Source organism: Cervus canadensis, chromosome 8, assembly GCF_019320065.1.
Source record: "Cervus canadensis isolate Bull #8, Minnesota chromosome 8, ASM1932006v1, whole genome shotgun sequence".
Classification (NCBI taxonomy): Eukaryota; Metazoa; Chordata; class Mammalia; order Artiodactyla; family Cervidae; genus Cervus; species Cervus canadensis.
The window spans coordinates 5,129,769-5,157,664 of NC_057393.1; the positions used below are offsets into that span (position 1 = coordinate 5,129,769).

At 44.6% G+C, this 27,896-nt stretch overlaps 1 protein-coding gene across 1 annotated transcript; it reads right to left on the minus strand.

The window, feature by feature from the left end:
* Nucleotides 1-207: 207 nt before the first annotated feature.
* Nucleotides 208-9,752, minus strand: NPS (neuropeptide S). Its single transcript, XM_043477266.1, has 3 exons — nucleotides 9,716-9,752; nucleotides 3,943-4,055; nucleotides 208-944 (listed from the first exon to the last, which is right to left on the minus strand). Exons 1-3 carry the CDS (start codon nucleotides 9,750-9,752, stop codon nucleotides 765-767), a joined length of 330 nt encoding a protein of 109 aa, XP_043333201.1. The 3' UTR covers nucleotides 208-764.
* Between the last annotated feature and the right edge of the window lie 18,144 nt (nucleotides 9,753-27,896).

Genomic DNA, 27,896 nt, shown 5'->3' on the forward strand with positions numbered 1-27,896 from the left:
ATGCCTGGTCTTCTCTCGAGCAGGAGGGGGTGGGGCTTTAAGAAGCACAAATTAGGAGAACTGACTCACAACAGACTCCCCCCCCACCCCCGTCCCCATAGCAACGATGGGTCATCAGTAGTTTTTGGTTGTCTTGATCTTTACCAGCGATATTTCTGTGTTTTAAGATTTAAAAAGAAGATAAATTTCCGAGGCAAGACCATGATCCATGTCTAAGTTTATTTGATGGAAAAGGGTGGCAAGAGTTAGATCCAGAGGGCTCTGCTCATATTTGTTTCCGGTATCAATCGACTGAAGAAAATACACTTGTGTCATGAGCCTTAACTTTGCTTACTCTCACAAGACTTTTTTAGAAGCTGAAATAACACATCCCCAAAGCATTGGTCTTGCTAAGCCATTTCAGAAAACCATATTGAAAAGAAAAAAAAAATCAGTATTATATTACAGGCCCAGGAAAAAAATCATACCATTGTCATCATAGTAAAAACACTCATACTTTTTGGTCAATTTAAGATCAAAGCAAATGTATCTATCCCTACTCAGGCAAGCTGCTAATTGATCACATAAATATTTTATTCTCCCACAGTGAAAGTTTGACATGGGCTTACATTTTTTAAAATTTACTCTGTACCAGTAAGGAGAGTGAAGATATTTAAGAACTGAGAGCGTACCAATACTTAACGATAAAGATATAACTGACTTTAGCACATTAGTCACACTATACAAAATTTGAGATTAATTCCCAGAGTCCTTTGCACACTTATTCACGTTTTTGCTCTTCTAAAGGAAGTTTTTTTCACCCCTGCACCGACACCATTGCGGAAGGACCTTTTCATAAGTGTCTTCTCCAAAATTGGCTTTAGAAAATCTAGTCCCTCTCTCCTGTCCATCCTGGTTGGGCAGCTGTTCAGCAGAAGGACAAAGTAATCAGATTTTCCAGACACCTGGCAATTAAGATGGGGGAGAGGGAGAGAAGACAGCTTTAGGGTTCAAAGCTTATTTCAATCGTAACAATTTTCAGAATCTTACGGTGATAAATCCAATATAGCCAATATTCAAAGAGGGTTTTGCTAAAACACTTTTTAAATATAGACTTTATCAAAATACAAAATACTGTTTGAAGCTGTCTACCCTCTTCTCTAAATTTTGTACTACTTATGTGATTGCAGCTATTCAGTATTGCATTGTATACCCTATAGTTATCTTGTTGCTATTACTTTATAAAGAACCTTTCAAGTGGCACTAATTAGTCTTGGGAATATTTTTTTTAATTCACTGAGAAAAACAACCCACGATAACCAAACTCCAGGCTTCATTTGCAGTCACTTTCCTTCTGAGGCCTGTCCTGAGTCATTTTCCAAGTCTCTCTCTCCACAAGGATCGTCTTTGAACTTGAGAGTCAACATCTTTGTCTCTTGACTTTGGCTCAGTTCCACCAGGGGCTCAAAGGCCTGAATGATGTAAGATGGTATAGGGGGCACTTAGCTGTGAGAGAAACAAGTCTGACATCTTAGCGCTCAAGTTGGCCATCGAGAACACGCAATTCAATCCCATACTATGTAGATGGAGAAGCTAAATAAAGACCTGAGGGGCATGATGGATAGTCTTTGTGCTATGTTCTTATTTGTATCGCCTGATTTTAACCCCTCAAAAAGCTTTATGAAGTTGGTACTATTATTTCCTTGCTTATAATTTCCCTTAAATAAGGAAATTAATTACATGGCATACAGGTGAAGCAGGACTTGATTGAGGCATCAGACTCCAAGCCCATGTTTTCAACTGTGTGAGAGCTACAAGAGGAAAGGGGGCCGAATGCTTTTATTACAGATAAAGAACGTTCTGCAGTGCCAAAAGCACACATTTCCTCTCCCGGTACAGGAAAACAAGTTTGGTTTGGGGTGACTTTGAAAGTAAAGATGGGACCAGAGTGCATCTCAAGATTCTCCACCCCCCACTAGGGTGGAGGCTCCGTAAGGGGTCCAGCAATCAGAGCCCCTAGAAAAACCATTCCCACCGGTCTCTGTGGGAATGCATGGGCGTTTAGGAGTTTTAGATCTAGGAATAATGAGAGAATTTCAGAGGTATTGGTCATATTTGTCATGGGAAAACCAATCAAAAACTCTTACACTCTATGTCTCACCCTGTATTAGTAGAGAAGATCTAAGCATGATATAATGCCATCTATTTTAAATTTCCAACAACAAGGGCCTGTGAGTCATTTCAGGAAGGGGAACACTCCAGTTCTTTCCAGAAACTGTCATAATTCCACATTTATATTGCAAACATATATATATATGCATCAGTCCTAGTTACAACAGCCCCCAAACATCAGTGTGTGTGTGTGTGTGTGCGCTCAGTCTTTTGGTCATGTCCAACTCTTCTCAACCCCATGGACTATAGCCCACCAGACTCCTCTGTCCATGAGACTTTCCAGACCAGAATACTGGAGTGGGTAGCCACTCCCTACTCCAAGGTATCTTCCTGACCCAGGGATCTAAACTGTGTCTTCTGCATTGGCAGGTAGATTCTTTACCACTGAGCCACCTGGGAAACCCAAAACATCAGTAAACAGCCCTAAAAAGATACTTTGCTGATCAATGAAGGGAGTCCTTGTCAGACAGACTCATTAACTGCATAATATTGTATATTTGGCTGCTTGATAAACTTTATGAAGTTTACAACAAATATTATAAAAGTCTCTATGTTCTTTGCATAATCACTCACCCTAAACAGTCAAATTGGCACCATTACTATGTGATGCAGTTATAATGAGAACAAAACTGTCACATGAAAAAACAGAAATGTGGAAAATTCAGTGAAGGAAGAAACATTTCATTTATGGACAAGATGATCTCATAAGAACAATAGAAGAAAGAACAGTCTTAATTTTAAAAAAATGCACAAGTGCCTTTGCTCAACAGAAATGTCATGAACAAACCTTCAGGGAAAGAATAGAAAGTAATTAGGAAGGCATTTGAGAAAATATACCAATTTGTGGATTGTTATTCATCTATTTGATCAATGTGTTGTCTTACAGAATCAATGACTAAATTAGTGTGGAATGCTCATATGAATAAACCAGGAAAAAAGAAACTAGATTAACTAAACAAGAAATAGAAAAATGATATGCAAAGATTGGTGAGAAGACTCATAATGTAAATAGTTAGATCATTATGTTGGGACATATAGTTATTGTTCAGAATTCATGTGGCACCTCATTATCTTAAAAGTGGCTTCATAAATTACACTGATTTCAGTAATTACTGTGTGCCATGTTAAGTTTTACTGAAGCAGAGTTAAAGTATAAAAATCTATCAATGACAAAAGATATTTTAAATTGACATAACACAACTGAAATATCATGTAGAAACAGCATTAAAAATTCCAAAGAAGGAAAATGCCATTTTCTGAATGTCTTGATGAGTTCAATGAATACAGTTAGGAGTTCAACCAAAATTCTTCAATAAACATATGAATTAATATTTTATATTATGTTTCATTGAGAACTGACATATTATCTATATCCTGTATCTGAAAAAGTTACCATTTTTGTAAAATTAAGAAATTTGCTGCTTTTGAAAAGTAATCCACTGTATCTTTAATATAGTTTCGCGTGTTAAATGTTCACTTTGATTGTGAGTTGATGCTTGTGAAACAAACAATTTATCATGAGCAAAGTAACTTACATTTTATGTTGAAATTATTTTCTTATGCAAGGCCAACTCTTAAATAATTCAAAGCAAAGTTTAATATAACCTGTATTACTATTGTAAAAATCTTCCTTTTTACCTAATTTTATGGTTCCTCATATTTCTTTCATTGTAAGCTCTAATAATAAAGGAAATAACTTTTGTTACATATTTCTAGAGGTTATTTTGAATTTACATACTCTACAATTTTAGTTATTTAGTCAAGCATCAAAAATAGAGGCAAAACTCTTACCTTAGAAGATGAAATTGGATGACACCAGAATACATCCATTGTAGAAATCAACAGAAACAGAATAAGATTGAATTTTAATGAACTGCAGAGTAGGGAAAAAAATTCAGAAAAGTCTTATTCAGGCAAGCATAAATTAAAAAGCGTATACAAATTCAACATTTTTCTTTGTTGAAAAATGCAATCTCTTACCTAATCATTCTGGACTTCCTGAGACCTCTACGGATGGGTGATTTTATTCCCAGATTCTTCACTCTTACTGTTAGATCCTCCTTGGGTAATCCTTTTATACCAGAAAAGTTCAAGAGTGAAAATGTCATCATGTCCCATCATAGGTGACTAATTGATTCTGGCTGAGGCCTTTTGTTCCTCTTGCATTGGAAAAGGACAATAACATATAGGCGTTGTCATTGACCTACCAACTGCTGACTTTATTTAAAGTTTGCCATTAAAAATGTCCTTCAAAAGCCTTGTCTTCTAGACCAGAGGTCTCAAAAGGAACCAAAAGTTTGTTTAACTCAGAGTTTAAACACTTACAAAGGATGACATTATTTCCTTAATACCCAGACGTCTATTTTCAGAGAATAATGCAAAAAGAATCCTTACAGGGATGAAGAGCATCAACCCAAACAATGTGCATACATTGAGTTTTCCACAGCAGATGTCCTTTTTTAGGACTTCCGAGATTAGAGGAGAGAAATAAATGTCTCCCACCCCCTACTTGCCACTCATCCTCCAGATAAAGGGAAGGCACAATCTCTCCTCCCTTTCCATTGTTACTGTTCAGTCGCTAAGTCATGTCCAACTCTTTGCGACCCCATGGACTGCAAAACACCGGACTCCTCTGTCCTTCACTGTCTCCCAGAGTTTCTTCAAATCCAAGTCCATTTGAGCGGTGATGCTATGTAACCATCTCATCCTCTGCCACCCCTTACTCCTTTTGTCTACAATGTTTCCCAGCATCAAAGTCTTTTCCAATGAGTCAACTCTTCACATCAGGTGGCCAAAGTACTGGAGCTTCCACTTCAACATCAGTCCTTCCAATGAATATTCAGCATTGATATCCTTTAGAATTGACTGGTTTGATTCCCTCGCAGTCCAAGGGACTCTCAAGAGTCTTCTCCAGTACCGCAACTCCAGAGCATGAATTCTTCAAGAGCACCCAGTCTTCTTTATGGTCCAACTCTTACATCCATCCATGACTATTGGAAAAACCATAGTTTTGCATCCCCAAAGTCCGGGGGCCAGAGTGCCTGCCATGGCCACTTTTTTCCCTCCAGGGCATGAAATTCTCCAGGAAGCCTCTTCTGTCCTTGTATACCACCTTAATACATGGCATCCACATTAATGATGGGTGTCCACATTAATAAATGGATTCAGAAGCACTAAGGGTGAACAGATGTTACTGAGGCTCACAATGGAGGGAAACACCAAGCCAGGTGTTGCTTCCTGCTTGGGTAACCAGTACTTCTGAGACAGAGCCAATATTTTTGGAATACAAAGCAGTGGAGGAAAATCCTTGCCTTCTCAAGATCAGCATCTTTTGGAGGACAAAGCTGTCCTATATCTGGGATCTTGGCTGCCCATTGGCCAGTGCTGTATCCCTTTCTTTTGGGAACTACCCTGCAATATGATTTTCATGTGATTGTTAATCACATAGTCACACTCCACCTTCCACAAGGAAAAGTAGTCCACCTGATTCTCAAGAGAGTCTGGAAATTAGTGCCAAGTTGGGAGCTGGGGCATCTGATCCAAAATCTTTGATAGCCCTTTTGCAGACATTCTACAGAGACTTAAGACACCGAGCGACTCAACACCCATGTTTACTTTTGGTCTCTCCTTAAACCCAGCTAAAATTTTAAAAAGCAATGGAGAAAATCAATGAAACCAGAAGCCTGTGCTTTGTAAAGATTTGTTTAGCTAGATAGGCCAAAAAATAAAATAGAAAATACTTAAATTGTTAGCATCAGAGATGAAAGAAGCAGGATTGCTACTGACAGTTTAAAAAATTAGAACTATGAAGAAATTCATGGGTGCTCAGTATCTTGTAATAATTTATAATGGAAAAGAACCTGAAACTAAATAAACAGAAAGGGAGAGAAGATGACACAGATAGCATTTTGCTGAGTAGTGAGGAGAAATCGTTGAAGCAGGTCTGAGAAAGGTGTCTATTGAAATGGAGTTCGCTAACAGACCCTCAACAGACTTGAGTATTCATGGAATGTGTTACTGTCAGATGTGATGAAGGTGGTACTAACGAAGGAGGATCCACTGGAATGTTAAGAATCAGGTCAATCTCACCTCCCCACCCCAGTTCCTATGTACAGACTCCTGCTTTGGCAGAAGACCATAGATTTATCCTGAAAAGAGGGTAAATCAGAGGACCTCCTGATGGAGTGACTCAGGTACAGTGGCATTACGGAGTCCTCTCCCACCAAAAGGAAGGTTGAACAAGCATTTTGCTCAAAGCCGAGACGCATGAGTCAGTTCTCTGACACAGATCCAGGCACAGATCCATTAGCTCTTTACCCTGGAGACAAGTGAAAGGAAGACTCGTCTCTGAGGTCCACGCTATGCTGTGAGTGTCTGACGCAAGGTTTTTCTTTCAACTAGGATTCGATGGTGGGGAGAAGACAGACATCTGAGCACTGAGTGAGTGAAATGAAAGCCGCTCAGTCGTATCCGACTCTTTGTGACCCCATGGACTATACAGTCCTTGGAATTCTCCAGGCCAGAACACTGGAATGGGTAGCCTTTCCCTTCTCCAGGGGATCTTCCCAAACCAGGGATCGAACCCAGGACTATGGCCTTGCAGCCAGATTCTTTATCAGCTGAGCCACAAGGGAAGCCTGGATGCCTGAAAATGTGGGGTGGAATCCAGGTGTATCTTGGGGCAGGGATACGAGACTGGAGTCAGGGGTATCTAGAAAGCTCTGCCAGACACTGGTTCACAGGGCTTTGCTTGGGACCACCACCTCCTTTGGTAACTGTGCCTGTCGTGTGATGTCCATGACAGGCATTTCTGGCCCAATTGGAACCTGCAGAGACCCATCGTCAACACCGAAAGGGCAGGTTAGTGCTCCACTCAGCCTTGGAATTTAATAGACTTTTCATTGAAAGTTTATCCTCTTATTCGTCACGACGCAACCATCTTTGAGTCACCCAAGCCCTTTTCACATATTTCCTTATGGCATCAGTGTGAACACCAGAGGGAGAAGGGACACATTCTTTTTGACTTTTTCTTCTCATTGGTCAAACCTGAAGTCGAGACATGCATTCAGAACCATGTTTCAGAAGTTCAAGCACATCATGTATTTTGGACAGAAAAGATCAACAGGAGCCCTTTCTTTTCTAATTTCCAGAGCTTCCTTCCTGTTATGACCCCAAGAAATGTCCCCCAAGCACCACCTTGATCGCTACTGCATTTGGCTCCTTGCTGAAAGCAGGACTTGGAAATGTGTTAAAATGATTTTAAGGGAATAAGTGACAAGCGGAAAAAGGTCATCAGCTGAAATTAATTTAGGGTTTTGGTGTCTTAAAAATAATTCTACAATTGATTCCATTGTTCCTAATTATAACACATATTAAGCCCTGCATCTTTCAGCATATATGGAAAAATCAATTTCATCTTAACGGCTTCTTAATTCATACAACTGCTCTATCCTCTGAAAGTATAATTAAAATGCAGAAAGGGGCTGAGTGCATTTTCTGGTTTTATACCAGAGTAGGGGAAATAAAGGCTTAGGCAGAGCTTAGGTTAATTTATTGAAATAAATCATCTCTCTGGTGCCTGGTTGCTCCTAAAATGCTCTGTTAGAGTTTTCACTTGGGCGTTCAGAACAGGCCCAGTGTTGGAGATGGAAGTTCTATGGAAATAAAAGGCAAAGACAATCCAGAAGGTGCTGGTGGAACATAAAAAGTGCAAGCAAGTCTCCTTGCTTCAGACCATTGTTTCTTGGTGTCGGCGTTGTTGATATTTGTAGCTGATGGTTTTTGGTAGTTGGTTCCTGTGCGCTGGAGGAGGTGGGAGCAGCCTCTGTTGAGTAGAGATCAGTAGCACTCTACCCCGTCCCCCCAGCTGGGACAATGGAAAATGTCTCTGGACACTATCAAATGTCCCCAGCTAGGGGCCAAACCACCTCCACGGAGAGCCACTGTTTAGAGGTAAGTTCTCTGCTCGCTGGCTCTGCACGGTCGTGGAGTCCATGGGCGGACATACATTTCACAAGCGTGGCATCACTGTTGGCTGACGGTATGTTTTTCTTGCTTGGTGATGCATAAAATAGTGGTGTATCTTCAAATGGATAAAATCTTAGGTTCAAAGGAATAGTACTTACTTTTATAAAGGAACTATCCATGGCAGTATTTGAGGCATGTTACTTAATATTACATGTTCATTTAAATAATAACAAAAGTGAAATGAAGCAAAAGTGCTGGTCGCTCAGTTGTGCCTGATTCTTTGAGACGCCATAGATCAAGCCCGCCAGGCTCCTCTGTTCATGGAATTTTTCAGGCAAGTATATTGGAGCAGGTAGACATTCCCTTCGCCAGGGGATCTTCCTGACCTGGGAATCAAACCCGGGTCTCCTGCACTGCAGGCGGATTCCTACTGTCCGAACCACAAGGGAAGCCCAATTAATAACGAAGTATGCTCTTAATTGTTTTCACTGACATACACTCTTAGTTACACACTTCTGCACCTTGTCCTACTCTTCTTACACTTTGGTTTTGTTTTAATAATACCCTGAAGTTGTTTTTAAGAAGGCAGATGTCGTATTAGACATAGTGTCATCATATCATAAGTGGCGTTTTTATAAATAAATTCCATTAATCACTGATGTGATGTCTACGGTATACTACTGATGTACCTGGTGAACGGCAGCCAGCAGTGGCCTTTATAAGGAAGCATCGTGAGGAGAGGAAAACCTGCTATAAAGCACCTTGTTCTGCCAGAGACTGGACGCCTCCGGAAAGCATTTTCGGGAATGATCTTCACAGCAGTCAACACTTCATTTATGAATTCACCCAAGAATCAATGAAGGCCCACTCTCTTCCAGGAACTGCGTGAGTTTCTGGGGACACAGCCGTAAAGAAACCCCACAAAGTGTAAACCCCACAAAGGGGGGAAAGGACAGCTCCAAGGTCAGGGAGGGGGTGGGCGCAGCACCTGACAGAACTTGGCCTTGACTGTGAGGAAGGGCAGAGCGGCACGTGCCCCCAGGGGACAGGGAAGAAGCACGCGGTCATCTGAGGACCGGAAGGTGGCTCAGTCTGGTGACCACAAGGATTCACTTGGATGGCCCAGGGGTTCCCCATGGGGCAGGGTGTACATCCTGTACTTGAATCTGAGGCTCATAAATGCTGTCAAGCTGGGGAGGAGACCTTATTGGACCTGTGCTTTAGAAGCATGGTCCGGCTGCCAGGAGCAGGCAGCATGGTAAGACTGGGCATTGGGACAAAGAGGCCCCCACCCCAAGGGCTGTGTGGTCACGGTATAGACGGGATGGTGGGGTGTGCACCAGGGTGGCAGCCCTGGAGCTGGAGAGAAGTAGATACAACTGAGATGTTTGGGGGACAGAAATGAATGGACACCGTTAGTGACGAGATGTGTGGGGCAACGGGCTGATTCAGAGCGATCTCTTTCACCAGCTCATCATAGCCACTCAGAAATGCAGCACTTCCAAAGGCCAACAGTGCCCAAGTCCTGACCACATCCTCCCATCCTCCCCATCCCTCCTCCACCCCACTCCTTCTTCTCCAGAGTCTCTAACCGCACAAGCGTCCAGCCGCTGTTCTAGCCGCATCCTCTCCATCATTCACCCCCATCAGGGCCTCTCCTTCTCCGTCACCCAGCTCAGAGCCCACAGTCCATCATTACAATGAAGCCCCCAGCCCCAAAAGCATCCCCCTCTCACAACTGGCAAAACTCCAACCTTGAGTGAATCCACGTGACCCCATTTCTGAGCCTCACTCAGGTTATAACTGTAGCAAAACCTAAAAAAACAATGGTTCCCGGTCTCATGTAAAGCTTCATGACCCTAGCTCTCCCATGAGCCCCAACCCTGCCCAACCAGCATGATGTATCTGTTAAATAGGCCCCTCCTCTCAGCATGTAAAAAGGAGATTTCATAGCTTCTCTCCTCTAATGCTCCTATGGCCCACGGTCCTCTTTTATACCACCCCCCCACAGAAACACATACACACAAATCTGTATGTGGGTGTGCGCTTAGTCATGTCTGACTCTTTGCGGCCCCATGGAGTGTACCCATGAAGCTCCTCTGTCCATGGAATTTTCCAGGCAAGAATACTAGAGTGGGTTGCCATTTCCTACTCCAAGGGGATCTTCCCAACCCAGGGATCAAACCCAAGTCTCTTGTGTCTCCTGCATTGGCAAGTAGATTCTTTACCACTAGCACCACCTGGGAAGCCCATACAGAATTTTGAGTTCATGGTTTTTTGCTGAGAAAGCAGAGGCAGAGTCAGGCTCTCTTTGATCTTTTCGCTATGAAAACCACCGACTCCCTCATGTCAGTACCCATGTCCTGACTCTTGCCTTGCTGTGATGGAGTAAAGTCCTTGCTCCTGTTGGGGGCCAACCCCCCTAATTTCTCAGGAATTTTGTGCCCATGGTCCTCTCTCCTTGCTCTCCTGCCCTCTCTCTGGCGCATAGATTACTATCACAAGCCCTAAGTCCCTTCATGCCCCGTACAGAGGCCATTTCCCAGATGATCTGAGTATCGTAAAGAGGGAAGCAGATGGGAGGAAAAGGAACAGGCTTTTCCTGACCACTGGCACTGCACCCACCCCCCACTGTGGTGCTCTGGGCCAGGGGTGGGGCGCACATCCCCAACGGAACTTCACCTGGGATCCCCAGCTTAAAGGCTCAGGGTGGAAAAACCCTCAGCCCTTCAGGGCTGCTGAGCAGAAAACCAAGGACTTGATTTGCTGAGTGAAGGCTCTTGTCTGTAGGCAGCCCTCCAGGACTCATAATTCCCGTAAATCCTATCTCTCAGGATGACCCTGCTGACTATATTCTCGCCCTTAACCTCTCTCTTCATCCTTTTCCCCCAAGGTTTAGACATCACATTCATAGATCCTACCATCTAGTTTTTACGAGCACTATAGTTATTTTCCAACTATGTACCCATTTAAACTTTACAGTCTTTTATTAGGGTTGTATTCATGGGCAAATAAATACAAGACTCTTGAAACTTTATCTACTGGAAGCTTCTGCCTCTGCCTACGAAACGATGCCGATCTCCCAGCTCAACGAATTTCATGTCATTATCTCTGAGAGGGAGAGTTGTCTAAACTTCAAGTCCCTAAACAGGATGAAGATAAATGTCAATCTGATCCTCTTGTGATTTTGTGGATTTTTCTTTTAGCATTTTGAAAATTATTTCATTGAGAATTCTAAAGCTATCAATGAATATTAAGTACATACACTATCCTGCAAAGAGGAACATTAACTTGATTATAAGTATGAAATCTACACTACATACATTTTGGGTTTGGGATCGATGACTTACGATCCATATGCCACAGCAGTTGCATAGTCATATTACGTATTTAGGCTAGCTACTTACAGTCACCTGTGAACATTTCAAAGGTGTCTAACTAATATCTTAGCCATACGATTAGGAACAGATGCTGTAATCCACTCTTGAACAAATGAGAGGTTTTGGAGCCCAATGGATGCATCTCATTTGCTTTAAATATGTGCGTCATTTCTCTTGACTGATGTTCAGTTGAGAAAGATTTGTAATACAGGTCAGATGCTGGCCAGAAGGAAAAGGTAAATACCCGAGAAGAGTGGGGAGGAAGGAAGAGAGGCAGGAAATTCCAGGCTTGGAGTTGCTTCATCCAGCTACTAATCCAGCTGGGTAGGAAAGCCAGAGGGCACGATCTCTCCCCACCAGGACAGAAGTGCCGCCACCCCATGGCTGTGACAGGAGACTTAGCGCTTTTTCCACATCCTCGCCAACCCTGGTTATTTGTGGTCTTTCTGCTGACAGTCACTCTGGATGGTGTGAGGTGATATTTCATCAGGGCTTTGATTTGCACTTTTCTGGGGATCAGTGATCAGCATCTTTTCGTGTGACCATCAGCCATCCATATGTCTTCTTTGAAAAGAATATTGAAGTCTTCTGTCCACTTTTTTTAAAAAATACAGATTCTATTTTATTACTTTGCTTTTTCAGTTAACTTACTATAAAATGATTTGGTCTTTTCTTGAGGTGTAGTTGACACATAATATTAATTAGTTTCAGGTGTTCAATTTAGTTATTCAACATTTGTATGCGTTGTGAAATGGTCATCCCAATATGTCTGGTAACCATATGTCACCTTTTAAAATTAACACAGTATTACTCATTACATTTCCCATGCTGTACATTATATCCTCATGATGTATTTGTTTTATAACTGGAAGTTTGTACTTCTTTCACTTACTCCACCCTTTTCCCCTCTGGCAACCACCAGACTATTTTCTGTATCTATGAGTCTGTTTCTGGTTTTTTTGCTTGTTTTTTGGATTCCACATATTAGTGAAATCATGTGGCCTTTGTCTTTCTCTGACTTATTTCACTTAGCATGATAACCTCAGGGTCCATTAATGTTGTCACAATGACAAGATTTCATTCTTCTTTTTGGCTGGTATTCCACTTTTCAATCCTATCTCTTGCCTCCTTTTTTTTCCGCTTCAAGAACGGGAATGGCTTCTTTTTGCCTCCATTTTCTGAATTGCAAGGGATTCCCAGAATGATACTGTGGTCCTTCTTAAGAAGGGCAGTCTCACTGCCCTCCCCTAGTGGAGGGTGAAAGAGAAACATGAGTGATGGCTTATACAGGTTACAGTTTTGGTTTCCCTTATTTAACATTCTCAAAATATACCCCAGCTGTACGAGGCTGGAAGACCAGGGAATACCCCTATGAGTGGGGACCTGACGTTATTTCATGTACTTGCGAAGAGACAATGATGATGGGAAAATGTACTGAAATGGGCTAAACTGGCAAAGTCCTTTACAACTGGCTTCCACTGATGAGACACCTAGTTTAGGTGGAGGAAAAAAGTATTAGGAAGTATCGGGACTCTTTGATTGGCAACAAGGAATTCTGGAATGTCCTCTTGATCAAGTTGACCTCAAAAATTTAATGATTATAAGACAGCTCCCGAGGGTCAGAGCTGATGTGGTTTAGGATTCGTGACTTTGTCTGTCTGCCTCCACGCTCTGTCCCAGAGCCTCGCCCTTCTGTTTCCACAGCCCTGTTTCTCCTATTGCCCAGTGGGACCCTGAGGGGATTTGTTGCAAATCAATCGTTGAGCCTCCATTTGCTCTTTTCCTGAGACAGGCTGGGACCTGGGACCCTTTGCTGCAAAACTTGCCCCTGGACGCACCTCTCCTTGAGCAACGAAATACAGAGAAACTGTATATGAAAAATAACGGTGTGTCTGCGCAGTTCGGGGAAATTCTGGACTGAAATATGCAAAGGCCAGAAAAACCCAATGCCATGTCTGAAGAGCCAGGATCATAACACTGGGTGTTGGGAGAAAAAAAAAGGGTACTGTGCATGCCTCCTGCGCTGGACACCAAAAGAGTGGGCAAACCACCTAAGCCAGCCCTCCAGCCTGACCCCTGGACGCACTCCTACCCTCACCGCACATAAGAAACAATCTGGGCTCACCTTAGGGAGCAAGCAAGAGCAGCTGTTGTCTGTTCTTGCTCGCTCTGCTGCAGCAGGGGCCCCAGTAAAGCCTTGCTTGAATTTCTTGTCTGGCCTGTGATCAATTTCTGTTTATTGCGGAAGACCAAGAATCCTAGTCAGCAGTCAGTCTTCCTCCAACACTTCTCCTCAAGTCTCGCACTGGACTCCGCTTTGTCAGGCCACTTTATCTCCCAGTGGCTGTCCCAGCAGCCCCCTGGAGCACTCTGGGGGTGCGAGGGGGTGCCCTCTCCCTGATGGACTCCACTGCCCCCCCTAAAGCCCCACCAATCCCTCCATTTCTTCGATGGAGAGAGCTCTGCTGGTCTACCTCAAACTCTGCCTGCTCAAGAAATTGGCAATAAAACCCACTGTGGGTAACTTTGCCAGTGAGAAGGGCAAGGCTCAAGCCTGCAGAAAGGAACCCGTTGGGATCCCACTGTTCTGCTTCTCCTGCTGTGCCCCGAAGCCAGGAGGCACCCCAGGAGCTGACTCGGCCTGCCTGGGTCCCACCACAGCCCTTCTTGCTGCATCCATCCTTGTAGGACCCCTCTTACAGTGTCAGAAGCTATCCTGGCTTCTTGATGCTGCTTCCACCTTCTCTGAATGTGTATGCTTCAATCAGAAGATTTGATAAATCAGGGAGGTTTATCAGCCCTTCCTAGGTGGCAAAGTGTAAGAACCCACCTGCCAATGCAGGAGACACAGGTTCAATCCTTGGGTTTGGACGATCCCCTGGAAGAGGAAATGGCAACCCACTCCAGTATTCTTGCCTGGGAAATCCCATGGACAGAGGAACTTGGTGGGCTACAGTCCAAGGGGTTGCAAAGGGTCGGACACAGCTGAACACATGCACACACACACACACACACACACACACACACACAGTCTTTTTTAATAGTTGCATATCTTTTTCTTCTTTTAAATTCAGGTTTATGGGTGAATCCTCAGCACGGAGCAAGGGTGGCCTATGATTGGGGGATTTCCAACTACAGGATTGAGGTAATCCATAAGCGAGGGGCCCAGGGGAAGCACCTCCAGGCCCACTGGGCAGCGAGAGCTGGGAGGACCTTGGAGCAGCCAACTTCAACCCCAGGTTCGAATAGCACAAATCATGTGGTTTTGAAAGATCTGTGAGGACTATTGAATTCTACTCTTCTGGGGATTATTTTACTTATTTTCCATGAATGCCCACTGAAGACTTGCCCCATTCAGCCTAAAGCATCAACGCATCTACGTGGCAGGTTATTCATTTTCTTTACATTCATATATGTGCTCCTGGAGGAGGGCAAGGGATACAGGCAGGAAAGAGGACAACCTCACAGTGTTCCGAACGTGACGTCGGGCCCCCAGGCCGTACCACCTCTTCTTGGCAGCAACTAGAGTACCTGAGGGTCTGTCCCTGTTTGCCAACACAGCTGGTGATTTCACAGACTGCTCTGAGAGATTCTAAAGGAAGTCGCTGCTTGAGAAAGATGTCAGCATTACGAAAAAGACACCTGTCAAAGATGAAACCTCGTTACACTCTGGAATGAAGAGCTCCTTTGGAATCTCAGCTGAGTGTATGATAAACATGTAATTTCCCAGTGCAGTCGCAAGAATGAATTTCCAGTAACACTGTGAAAAAGCAGTTGCAGGAACGTGAAGAACATATTATCTAACTTTTAACTTAAATGGCCAACACTCCTTTTTTCTGAATCCCTGCTGTGTCAGTCCGTGCCAGGCAGGAGGCAAGCATCATTCTGTCACCAGACCTCAGTGTGACAGTCCTTGTCACCTCAGGTATCACAGGGGAGCACCCAAGGCCCTGTATAATGAGGGTGCTATGGTTGCAAGAGATACATGTGGACCCTAGCTTCATCAAACCTGGAGAGATTGTGCGAGGCTCGGAAATTAATGGAGGATTTGAACATCTATGCCTGGGCCACGACTGGGATGACCCAGCATCTCAGCAGCAGGAATACATAGATCAGCAAGGCAGGACTTAGCAATGCTGCCCTGGGGGAAAATGGCCAAAAGAGAAAGAAAGTCAGATTGGCCTGGCTGGGTGACAAGACCATACTAGGTGTGTTCAGAGAAAGCAAGAACAGCTGCATCAGTTGTTCACTCCCTAAATCATATCTGACTCATAACCCCTATCCTCCACTGTCTCCTGGAGTTTGCTCAAATTCACTTCCATTGAGTCATTGATGCCATCCAACCATCTCATCCTCTGTCGTCCCCTTCACCTGCTGCCCTCAATCTTTCCTAGCATCAGGGTCTTTTCAAATGAGTCAGCTCTTTGCATCAGGTGGCCAAAGTATTGGAACTTCAGCTTCAGCATCCGTCCTTCCAATGAATATTCAGAATTGATTTCCTTTAGGATTGACTGGTTTGACCTCCTTGCAGTCCAAGAGACTCTCAAGAGTCTTCTCCAGCACCACAGTTCAAAAGCATCAATTCTTTGGCCCTCAGCCTTCATGGTCCAACTCTCACTTCCGTACGTGACTACTGGAAAAACCATAACTGTGACTATACAGATATTTGTCGGCAAAATGCTGTCTCTGTTTTTCAATACACTGTCTAGGTTTGTCATGGCTCTCCTTCCAAACTCAACATTGCATCAGAACCACCCAGGGAAGGGGCGGAGCCTTCCCCAGAAGTCAAGCCAAGTGCTATTCCCACAGAAAGCCCAGGGACCCGCGGTTGCCAGCAGCACAGACTCAGAGAGAGCAAGCTCCAGCCTGAGATGCAGCAGAACACAAGACCATGAGGACTGACTTTGGGGCCGGGTGGCCCAGAAGGACCCCTGTCCTGCCAGGTCCTAGCTCTGTGACCCTTGACAAGTGGCCTCACCTCTCTGTGCCTCGGGGTCCTCATCTCTAAAATGCAGCTGATACAAACTCCAGCAACTGTCGTGTAAGCTTGTGGTGGTGGGGGGAGCTTCAGTACAAGTAGAAAGCTTAGAACAGGGCCTGGGGCCCCATGACAGGTCGCTATTATTCCCACAGTCTTGCCCAAGATGCAGGAATCGCATCATTTGTGGAGTCCAGTGCAAATGAAAATGTAGGGGTCCTTGTTCAAAAATAGTGGGAATTTCCAGACAGCAACAATAAATAGGGGCTTCCCAGGTGGCTCAGTGGTAAAGAATCTGCCTGCCAATGCAGGGGCCGCAGGAGATACAGGTTTGATAGCCAGGTGGGGAACAACCCCCAGAGAAAAAAATGGTAATCCACTCCGGTATTTTTGCCTGGAGAATTCCATGGACAGAGGAGCCTGGTGGACCCCAGTCCATGAGGTAGCAAAGAGTCGGACACAACTGAGCGCCCAGGTGTGCACACACTCACACACACACAAACGTATATATGCACACAATGGAATACTACTGACTCATAAAAAGAAAGAAGTTTTGCAATTGTACCAAATAAACGGACTGCGGTGGTACTTGCTAAGTGATAATTCAGCAGAGGACAAACCCAGTATGATATCACTTACTTGAAGAATCTAAAAATACAACTCTTGAATATAATAAAAAATGAAACAGACTCAAAAATATAGAAAACAAACTGGCGGTTACCAGTTGGGTGGGGAAGGACACTATAGAGGTGGGCAGAGGAGTCCACGGGCCTGAAAACAGACACAGCTGAAGTGACTGAGCACGCACCCAGCAGTAGATGGCTACACCAGCCCCAGGGCCCCAGGGAGCAGGGGCCCCGCGGGACTCTCTGGACCACACACATGTGAAAACAGCCCACCTGGGTCACACGATGGGCAAAGCTCTAATTTCAACCCTGGACCGTCTCCTACCAAACCTGTGCATCTTCTGATTCCCTGCATCACCTCTCTGTACAGTTTAGCCTTTTCTAAAGGATTACCTCTGGAAAATAGCTGGGTCCTCTTGGGAGCCCAGGAAACAAACATCAGAGGCAGAGCACGATGATGACCACAGCCTCTGGCTCTTTGGAAGGAAGATGAGCAGCCCAACCTTGAAAACTGTGGACAGGCTAAGATGTGGGCTTAGGGCCAAAAGCAGCCAGACCACCTCGAAATCCCTTATGCTTGTGGTTCTGTGGGGAAATCTGTGGGCAGAGTCAGGTATGACGTGATGGGAAGAATGTCAGGTGGAAGGTAGAAAGGCCAGCGGGAGTTTGGCCCCCAGCATCTCAAGGTGACACTCTTTATGAAGAAGCAACTGGCAGTAGGAAGAAGCTACCGAGACTGTAAATGTCAGTGGGAGTCCGGAGTTGACACCTGTCTTCGTCTGCAAAAGGGTCCCTCTGAAAGAAAATGGCGATGTCACAGTCACACACTCCCAGCCAGCATGATGAGCCTTGTCTGAGTTTGAGCCCCCGGCCCGGTCTCTGCTCTTGTGTGGACCCTCGGCCAAGGCTCCCACGCATTCTTGGGGAGGAGGCATTCCATTCTCGCCCACTTTGTACCAAGTCCAAAACTTCTGCCTCACAGGCATCATTTTCTGGATGCTTGATGGTCAGGCCACAAGTAGTGATCTGGGACAACTTGTTGGAAGGCTGGGAAGAACCAGCGCTTTTCTTTCTTCTCCTAAGTCCCTAAGTTCACCATTTTCTAAGAGAAAAAAAAAAGCAGGTTGTTCCCTTCTGAGTCTCAGCGTTGACTGTCACAGGCTAAACTCCCCGGTGACCATGTGATCCCTTTCCCGCGCCATCTTCCCAGCTCCCCACCCAACTTCAGGGCTTGTTCTCGTTTCACCTGTGAATGAGGAGTCAGTCTCCTGCTGAGCAGCTCTCCTGTCTCTGTTCTCAGGTTCTGTGTCTGGGTCCCTGGGATGGACTTTCCACAGCTCCGGAAGCAGAGGGCAGAGTGTGGGGAGTGGCCTTCCCCCCGACAGTCGTTAAGCAGTGGCGGTCCCTGCTCATGGGGGAAGCCTGGCTGTCCTGTCCCTATTTGGGACGATGCTGAGACATCACTTAAGAGGCTCGCCTGAAGCAGGGCCACATGATGCTTTTCATGGGCCCCTTTCTTCAAATAGAAATATAAAACTTCCTTGGAGAGAAATATTTAAAATTAGATTTTAGGATAGCATTAGTAGAAAGACAATAGAATCCAGGCCTGATTTTGAAAGAAATTGAAACATTTTTTTGTGAGCCCTGAAAACAGTGTGGTCTCCTCTGTACCTTATGGAGAAGCCAGCGGGGCTGGAGGGACTCTCTGGGTAGGTGGCCAGTGCTCACGTCCTTCCTCCTCTACCCCTCACCTGGATTCTCCCGGGAGCTGGTCCAGCCGACCCCGTCTGCCACTGGCTTCCATGTCCAGCAGTGCATTTCCTACTCTGCTTGTCCATGTGAGGGGTCTGTCTCCCCAAATCTCAGAACCACAGCTTCTATCATAATAACTCGCCCATGTTGGACCCGTAAGGGAGGGTACGCAACAAACGCCAGCAAAATATTGTTGAATTCATCCATTCATTCCCGAACAGTCCGTATGAAAAACTGAAGTCTGTAGATACTTTTTACCCCAAAAACCATCACATGGGAAAAAAAAATACTGACTCTTAATTCCAAGTTTGAGAAAATAAGGAAGACTATTCCTTTGTATTCCCTCGCTGTTCAACCATTTAGCCTTGGACGGTGTTGACTTTCAAGAAGAGGAAAAAGTCGTTCAGAACCAGGGCTGGGAATTCAGTGGGGGATCAAATAGAGCACTATTATTAGGATAAAACATGAGGCATGGCTAGGAGTCACGAGAATGATTCTCTGGAGTTTCAAATAATGTGGCTCTGAAGAGCAGACCAGACAATTGTTTGAGCAATCCCAGACATGCTGGAAAACAAGAGTCGACTCAAAAAGTGATGATTTTGAAAGGGTGTGGCACTCTCCTGTATGCATGGGTCAGGGTTATATTAACAAGCACATTCTTACCCCATTGTAATCATATTTCATTCAATGTCTGAAATATGGCCTGGGGTGATGATCTGTTAGTTCTTTAAAAATGTGATGTACTTTTCAGAGTTTAAAAACCTACAAAATAGCAGCTTATTCAAGCACATTGGTAATCACCAATAACAACCTGGGGCGTCCCTAACTCCTTATTGCTATGGTAAAGTAGAAATTGGATCACACACACACTCTTCATAATGCTTCATTATCACAGCGCTGATACTGCTAGGAGGCAGGAACTTCTGTTGATGTGGCATGCGAAGCATTTTTGATCCAGCAAAGACTAAATCTGTATTCAAGTTGGCAACAACCAAGAATTTTCACTCTTTTCTCTATATTGTAGGTCTTTGACATTCTCAAGTCTGGTTTTCACATTGGAGCGCTAATCTGTGATTTCAGATAACTGCCTTATTATTGATATTTTCTTCTTACAGTAACACTTCGCGGCTCACAGTCAGGACCACATTTCCAGAGCATCTTCATAGGGTAGGTGTGTTCGGCCTCCCTAAGCAGTGTTGCTCTCCTGACTCTGCCCACACCGGGGACTCCGCCCACGATGGGACTCCACCTACAACGAGGACCCAGAGTCCAGATGGCCTGGGACTCCCTGACCCACAGCTACAAAGAACTTTCTTTCAGGAACACAGGGACAGCTTGAGACAGGAAGTGGCTTTTCAAAATATGCCGAAAAGATGGAAAGAAAAAAGACACCTTCTCCTACATTTTATTTGTCTCTTCTCCTGATGGGGATTCTCTGACAGTCATTTCATCTGACACCCGTGAACCAGGAGAAAATATTAAAGCCGGTTTGTTCTTTCAGAGGGACCCTTTGCCTGACACAGAAACCCCGCTCCCTGTCTGCCTCTGAAGCTTCTTTTTTTTTTCTGCCTAAGGAAGAGGTGTTCTATCCCACCCCAAGGAAAAACGTGACCACTGGAGTTCTATTGCTCATTTGATGGGACAGCATGTCTCACTCCTAGATTCTCTGAATTCAGTTTCTTTCCTTTCCCTGAGGAATGCTTTGCCAACCAGAGCTTTTAGGTTTTTGCATCATGTTGCAGAGGTGGAAAGAGGTGGGGTGTGTCCACCGAGCAGGTGTGGAGAGGCATCTAAGGAGAGAGAAGCCAGGAGCCAAGGAGTACGTGAGACAGGCAAATGGAAGAAGAGGGAAGCTCCTCAGGCACTGTGTAAGCTATTCACACTAGTGAACGCACAAGTGAAGACCTGAGTTGGTTTGAAATGAATTTCTGGTGACTGAGCGGGTACTTCATCTTCTGAGATGAGGCTCTGAGTGTTACGGCTTCAACAGTGATCCATCTCCAACCCAGTCCCCCTTCCCTCCTTAAATCTTAATCAGCCTCAAGCTCTGTCTGAACTCAGGCTCTGTCTGCTGAATCTCTGTACCCACTTGATCTTGTCGTCTTCTTGGACATTGTCCTACTGGGGCTTCCCAGGGGGCTCCATGGTGAAGAATCCACCTGCTAGTTCAGGAGAGGCAGGAGACATGAGTTCAATCCCTGGGTTTGGAAGGTCCCTGGAGGAGGAAGTGGCAACCCACTCCAGTATTCTTGGCTGGGAAATCCCATGGACAGAGGGGCCTGGCAGGCTACAGTTCATGGTGTCACAAATAGTCGGACATGACTGAGCAACTGAGCATGCACACACACAAACACACACACACACTGCAAATGACCGTCATCTTCCATCTGGACGAAGAGAGCAGCCTTCTAATTGTTGTCTCTGCTGCCACTTCTAGGCCAGCAGGTACCACGGATCAAATACAACAGACCTTGCCCAGGCATCATCCACAGGCTGCTCCTGGTCAGTGGGTGGCTCTCCACCCACTCTGGAGATGAAGGGCCAATGTTCCTTCCATGCCAGGACTCCAAATTCATCTGTGTCCGATCGCTGCTCTGAAGTCTTGGTCCTGAGACAGCACCTATCATGTGCTCACTAGATCTCGATCAGATGCCTGAAAGGTGGACCAGGAAGGAGCCCAGGAGAGGAAGTGGGTTTGGATGAAGAACAGCCATCTCTGCCTTGGTGAAAACAGTGACATTCCCTGGTCGAGGAGAAGGGTTCACAAGCCAACCTCAGCTCAGTCACTACCCACCTGAAAGGCCCAGAGCACTTCACTTTGAGGGTTTAGTTTATCTGTCACATGGGAGTTTGATGAGGCAATGCCTAGGTTCTAAGAAATCATGGTCAATGTTCACTGTGCTTCAGAACCATCCAGAAATGTTGAGGCAGTGCTTTTTAAAGTGGGGCCTTTTGTCTCTGCTGTCATGAGATTCCTCTCTCTGGCTGTCCCTTAAAAAAAAAAAAAAATCCATGATGGAAATTGCTAAAAAGTAGCATTAATTGTGAAGTTCTTCTTTGCTCCTAAATCCTTAAGCTTTCACTTGTTGTCACTTTCCCTTATTTTTATACCCATATAACCATTCCCGGTTGGAATTTTAAACACAGGTAATTGAAAGTGTATCTTGTAGCTGGGTAATAAGTGGAGAGCTTGTCCATCTGTTGGCGGAGAAGGTAGGTACTGTTTACCTCTCCATTGAATCTGCCTTCTTCAATTTGGTTTGCAGATGGCACCATCTGTTTCCAAAATCCACTTATCTGCAGTTGAGCAAGATGGTAATAACATTCCTGGGCTGGATTCAACCGGCCCTCACTTCTGCCCAGCCGCCATCCTCCTGTCTCATCTGCAAGAAAGATTGACCATGGACAGCTGGGATCTCAGGTCAATTCGGCCAGGAAAGCACACTTTCCTCCAACAAAGGGAATGTGTCCGGCTCCCCACACAAACCTCAATCCAGGGAGGAAATAGGCTGGGAGAGCACCCTGAACTGGTGAATCCCAACACATTTCTGTTGCCCGGGAAACGACTCTCTTGGGGAGTGTGTCCTGGGATCAACACAGACACACTCTGTATATTTTCCTCTCAATGATATTCTCGTCTTGCTGACATGCAACATATTGAGAAAACCCTGACATTTGATAAAACTTGGATGGCAATCCACTAAATCTGATTAACCCTTTTTAGCATTAACTGTCACTTCCTGCCACCCACTGCGATGCTGAAAGCTTTAAGCAGGAGTACAACTCATTTCAAGTGATAATACAACATCTCGGTTACAGGGCATCTCACTTTCTAGTGTGTATGGAGAGTAGGGGGGAGGTGGCGGGAATAGGGTTTAAACCATCTGGTGTCTTAGCAAACCAGAAAAAACTTCGTAAGATAAGACAGCTGGTTACAAGTCAAGCCAAAGAAAGGTTTGGGGAGAATTAAACACATTGATTCATTTAGCTGAGTCATCTGTGAACAATGGTTAAATATGGGAAGATCATTAAGAGGAGAATTACTTCATTGAAATCTGTATGATAGTCAATTCATTCTTAAACACAATTGGTTAAGAATTTGGGATCATTACCGCTGCTAAGCAGGAGGAGAAGGGGATGACAGAAGGCGAGATAGTTCAATGGCATCACTAACTGAAAGGACAGGAGTTTGAGCAAGCTCTGGGAGAAGGTGAAGGACAGGGAAGACTGACATGCTGCAGTCCATGAGATTGCAGAGAGTTGGACATAACTGAGTGACTAACAACGGTAACAACCAGAGTCACAAATTGCCACTTTATCAACAACCTATGCTACATGCTCATTTCAAAAATATACAATAAAAAACACTATTGGGGTGCACATAAATTTTCAGTTTTGTGCACATAAATTTCAGGTATTTTCCCCCAAATTGCTGACCACCAGTCTCTCTATCCCACTGGGCTTTCCAGATGGCACTAGTGGTAAAGAACTTGCCTGCCAATGCGGGAGACATAAGAGACGTGGGTCAGGAAGATCCCCTGGATGAGGGCATGGCGATCTACTCCAGAATTCTTGCTTGGAGAATCCCATGGACAGAGAAGCTTGGTGGGCAAAGAGTTGGACATGACTGAAGCAACTTAGCACACACACATGCATACATCCTGCCTAAAAAATTAACCTGTACACTTTAGTGCCAGAGTTAGATCATTGTCATTTGTACGTCTCCAACCTTAACAGGAGAGGCTTCAAAATTTTGGAGGCTAGAATAAAAAGAGCTCACGCAGAACTGGGAAAATCCAGCAGAAGGACATAAACAATGATGAGGTTCATTTGAATGAACAGGGAACAAGGCAGGTTCACTGCTGGCCCCGGGGCTCCCTGCTGTGAAAAGAGAAGAGAAACCAGACAAGCCTGCTCTCCGAGGGGATTGACAACATGCATAAGAAATTTTGGTTCTACTTAAGTCTGTGTTTCTATTGCCATACTCTGAGAACAATAAAACAACACATCTATAAAAGGTATACTCTGTGCCAAGCACCAGGTACTAGGGAATCAAAGAATCTTTGTCCTGGTTTCTGTTCTCAAAAGATTTGTAATCGAGCTGGAGAGAGGTACGCAGAAGGAAGATGAGTGGTCCAAAGCCCATGAAAATGCCAGCAGGAAGGGAGCTTTGTGATGTCACTTCTACCCCTTGTGCCCAATCAGACAGCACTAATTGATCATGGCACTCATTTTGTCTGAAATGAGTTGTAGTTGTTGGGCTGTTTTTTTTTTTTTGGCGGGGGGCGGTGCTGGTGCAACTAGCATTTATAAAAAAAAATACACGTGTCTCCTTGGGGGGAACCATAGTAAACCAACTAGTGTCCTGCTTGCATTGCTTATTTGCTCTTCTTCTCTGGGAAAGGTAGAGAGCTGAGCATTGTTCAAACTGCATCACTTACTTGACATCAGAGAAACTGACACTCCCTCCTTACCTGTGGCCTCACCAGAGTGAACGAAAGTGAAAGTCTTAGTCGCTCAGTCAGGTCTGACTATTTGCAACCCCATGACTCGCCAGGCTCCTCTGTCCATGGAATTCTCCAGGCAAGAATACTGGCGTGGGTAGCCATGCTTTTCTCCAGCAGATCTTCCCTACCCAGGGATCAAACCTGGGTCTCCTGCATTGTAGGGTCACCATCTGAGCCACAAGGAAAGACCATCTTTGCCTTCAACTCAGTGTCCTGCTCAGGTAAAACTGCTCCCCTTTCTTTACCCACATTCTGGGCCCCGGTCTTTACAGTTAGCCTCATGATGCCGGTACGAGAACAATTAATAGACATCCTAAATCTGGCTGGCAGCGCTCATGGTGTTTTCCACACATGTTGTTTGCACTGCTCATAACACAGCAGGCTAGGACTTTTCCCAGCATGGGCCCCCACCCAGGAAGCCATCTATCAGCTGCAGCTGTCACGTACAAGGACACCCATGTGCCATCCCTGGCGTGGACCGTCTGTTGGGAGGAGGAGCTCATGCCTCTGCGGGTTTGTGTTCACTGATATTTCAGAGGTCAGTCTGCCCACCTCTTTAGAGCTGAACCAGAGGTGACGGAAAGGTTAAAGCTCTTGGGAACAAAGTAGCTGAGTGTGGAAGAGTCACCGTAACTCCTCTGGGCGAGTTCAGATTCCCTGATGTAGGGCTGGTGAGGGCTGGGATGTCGTTGCATTCCAGGTGAGAGATGAGGCCACTTGTTCTTTTTTTCCCCCAACAAAATTCATTTTATTTTTTTTAATAGAAACGTAGCTGGTTTACAGTGTTTCAGGTGTACATCAAAATGATTCAGTTACTCATACATACATAAGCTTCTTCATATTCTTTTCCCTTATAGGTTATTGCAAGATATTGAATCCCTGTGCTATGGGCAGTAGGTCCTTGTTGTTTACCTATGTTAGACACAGTAATGTGTATCCTTTGAAACCAAATTCCTGGTTTAATCCTTCCAGCCCCACCGCCACCTTCTCCCTTTGGGAACCGTAAGTTTGTTTTCTATGTCAGTGGGTCTATTTCTGTTTTGTAAATAAATGCATTTGAACCATATTTTGAGATTCCATATATAAGTGATATATGATATTTCTCTGTCTGTGTTTGATTTGGTATCATTATCTTTAGGTCCATCCATTTTTCTGCTAATGGCATCATTTTGCTCTTTTTAATGGCTGTATAATATTCCTCTGTGTGTGTGTGTGTGTGTGTGTGTGTGTGTGTGTGTATACACCACATCTTCTTTACCCATTCATCACCTGTTCTAAGTCATTTGAGAGGAGATAGGATGAGGGAGTAAGAATTGAGCCCCCATAAACAAATTCAAAGATGAGCAGAGAGTGTAGTCTTGTCTGAAAGGGGTAATGTCAATGTCTCATCAAGCATCTCAGTCCTACCACTTGTCAGGGCTAAAGTATGATCCTTGGGACAGAAATGAGAGCTGAGATGGCTCTGTTTTGACCTTGAAAAACAGATATCATAGCAGGAAGTAAGACACTCACATTTTGCATAAACCAGAGGCCAGAAACCCCCAGACTGGAAAGATAATGGGTCCCTGAGATTAGCAGATGCTTATCTTAGGAGCAGAAGCTATCTTTGAGAAATATCCTGAAGAAATTCATTCATTCAACAAATATCTCCACAGGCAGACCACAGTGGCAAGCAAAATGGACCTGGATTCTATACTTGGTGGAGTTTATAGCCTACTGCAAGAGATGGCATTCTTCACTCACACCCACAAATGGTGACATGCCACTGGAAAATATTCTGATATATTTCTGTACCACTTTTCTATAGCTGCTGTAATAAATTACCACAAACGTAGTGTCTTAAAAAGCAATTCAAGTTAATTTTCTTAGAGGTCAGAAGTCCAGAATGAGTCATATGGGACTAACACCAAGATGTCAGCAGAATAAGAAAGAAGAAAACCCTGCCATTTGCCACAACATGGCTGGACCTAGAAAGCGTTAGGCTGGGTAAGATAAGTCAGAAAGAGAATGACAAATACCTTATTTCACTTATATATGAAATCTAAAAAAGCTGGACTCATAAAAGCAGAGTAGACTGGTCACTACCAGGGCTGGGGAAATGAGGGCATTGGGGAGATGGTATTTAAGGGAAAGAAATTTGCAACCAGCTGATAAATAAGTTTTGTAGATCTAACACACAGCACAGTGATTCAGACAACACTGAAAGTGAACTACAACGCTGCTAAGAGACTGGATCTTAACTGTTCCTGCCACAAAAGAGAAATGACGGTTATGAGAGGTGGTGGACGTGTTCGTTAACTCTACAGTAGCGATCATACTGCAATATGCAAAGTATTGAATCAGTGCCTTGTACACCTTGAACTAACACAGTGCTGTATGTCAATGGGGCGTGCCTGTGTGCTAAGTCACTTCAGTCTTGTCTGACTCTTTGCGACACTGTGGACCATAGCCCACCAGGCTCCACTGTCCATGGGACTCTCCAGGCGGGATTCTCCAGGCAGTTCTCCAGGAGTGGGTCGCCATGCGCTCCTCCCGGGGATCTTCCCAACCTGGGGATTGAGCCGAGTCTCATGCAGCTCCTGCACTGGCAGGCAGGTTCTTTACCAATAGCGCCACCTGGGAAGCCCCTGTATGTCAATTATAAAACGCATTTGATTTTAAAAAGGTATCAAGCAGGGCTGTGTTTCTTCTGGAAGATCCTGGAGAGGATTTCCTTCCTTTGCTTTTTCCAGTTTATAGAGGCTGCCCCAATTTCTTGGCCCGTGGTCCTTTCCTCCATTTTCAAAGCTTATCCCTCCAAATAGTTTCTGTTGTTTCGTCTCTTTTTTCTGACTCTTACTCTCCTATCTCACTTTGTAGGGACCTTTGTGATTACATTGGACCCACTCGGACAATCCAGGAAAACCTCCCATCTCAAAGTACACACCATAGTCACCTCTGCAAAGTCCCTTTTGCACTTAGGGTAACGTCACTGGTTACAGAGATTAGGTTGCAGAGGTGGTCATCTTTGGGCAGCCATTATTTACCTATAATAATAACTGTTTTCCCTTTTGTTTTACTTTTTCTGTCTTCTCCATCACTCAAGCAGCAAGAAGGGCTTTCTCTATGGCAGCCCCCAACAAAAGAAAAAAAAAAATAGCAGTGAGAAGATAAGAGGAAACTGAAGCATATGATGGTCTTGAAAGCTGCAGTGTTCAATTCCAAGAGCCAAGCCCTTGAGAGAGAAAAGCTGATTTTGCCGGAGCCTGCCGGCAAACGAACTGGTCAAGAACGCAATCACCAGAGTACCTAGGAAAAAGAAGACTCAGAAAGAGAAAGATGGGGTTGAGAGGGACGGAGTCCGCTTGCGTCTGACTCCGCCAACTTTATTGAAGAATACCATGCCTATATATACGCTAACAGGAGTTACTAAGAATAGATCGAGGGTTTGCATACGTGCAGAGCTACAGATGTTTTAAATTCCCACACTTAAGATCAGTAAAGCATTAATTACCCTAGCGCCCAACATGATTAAGATCATTAGAACATTAGATAG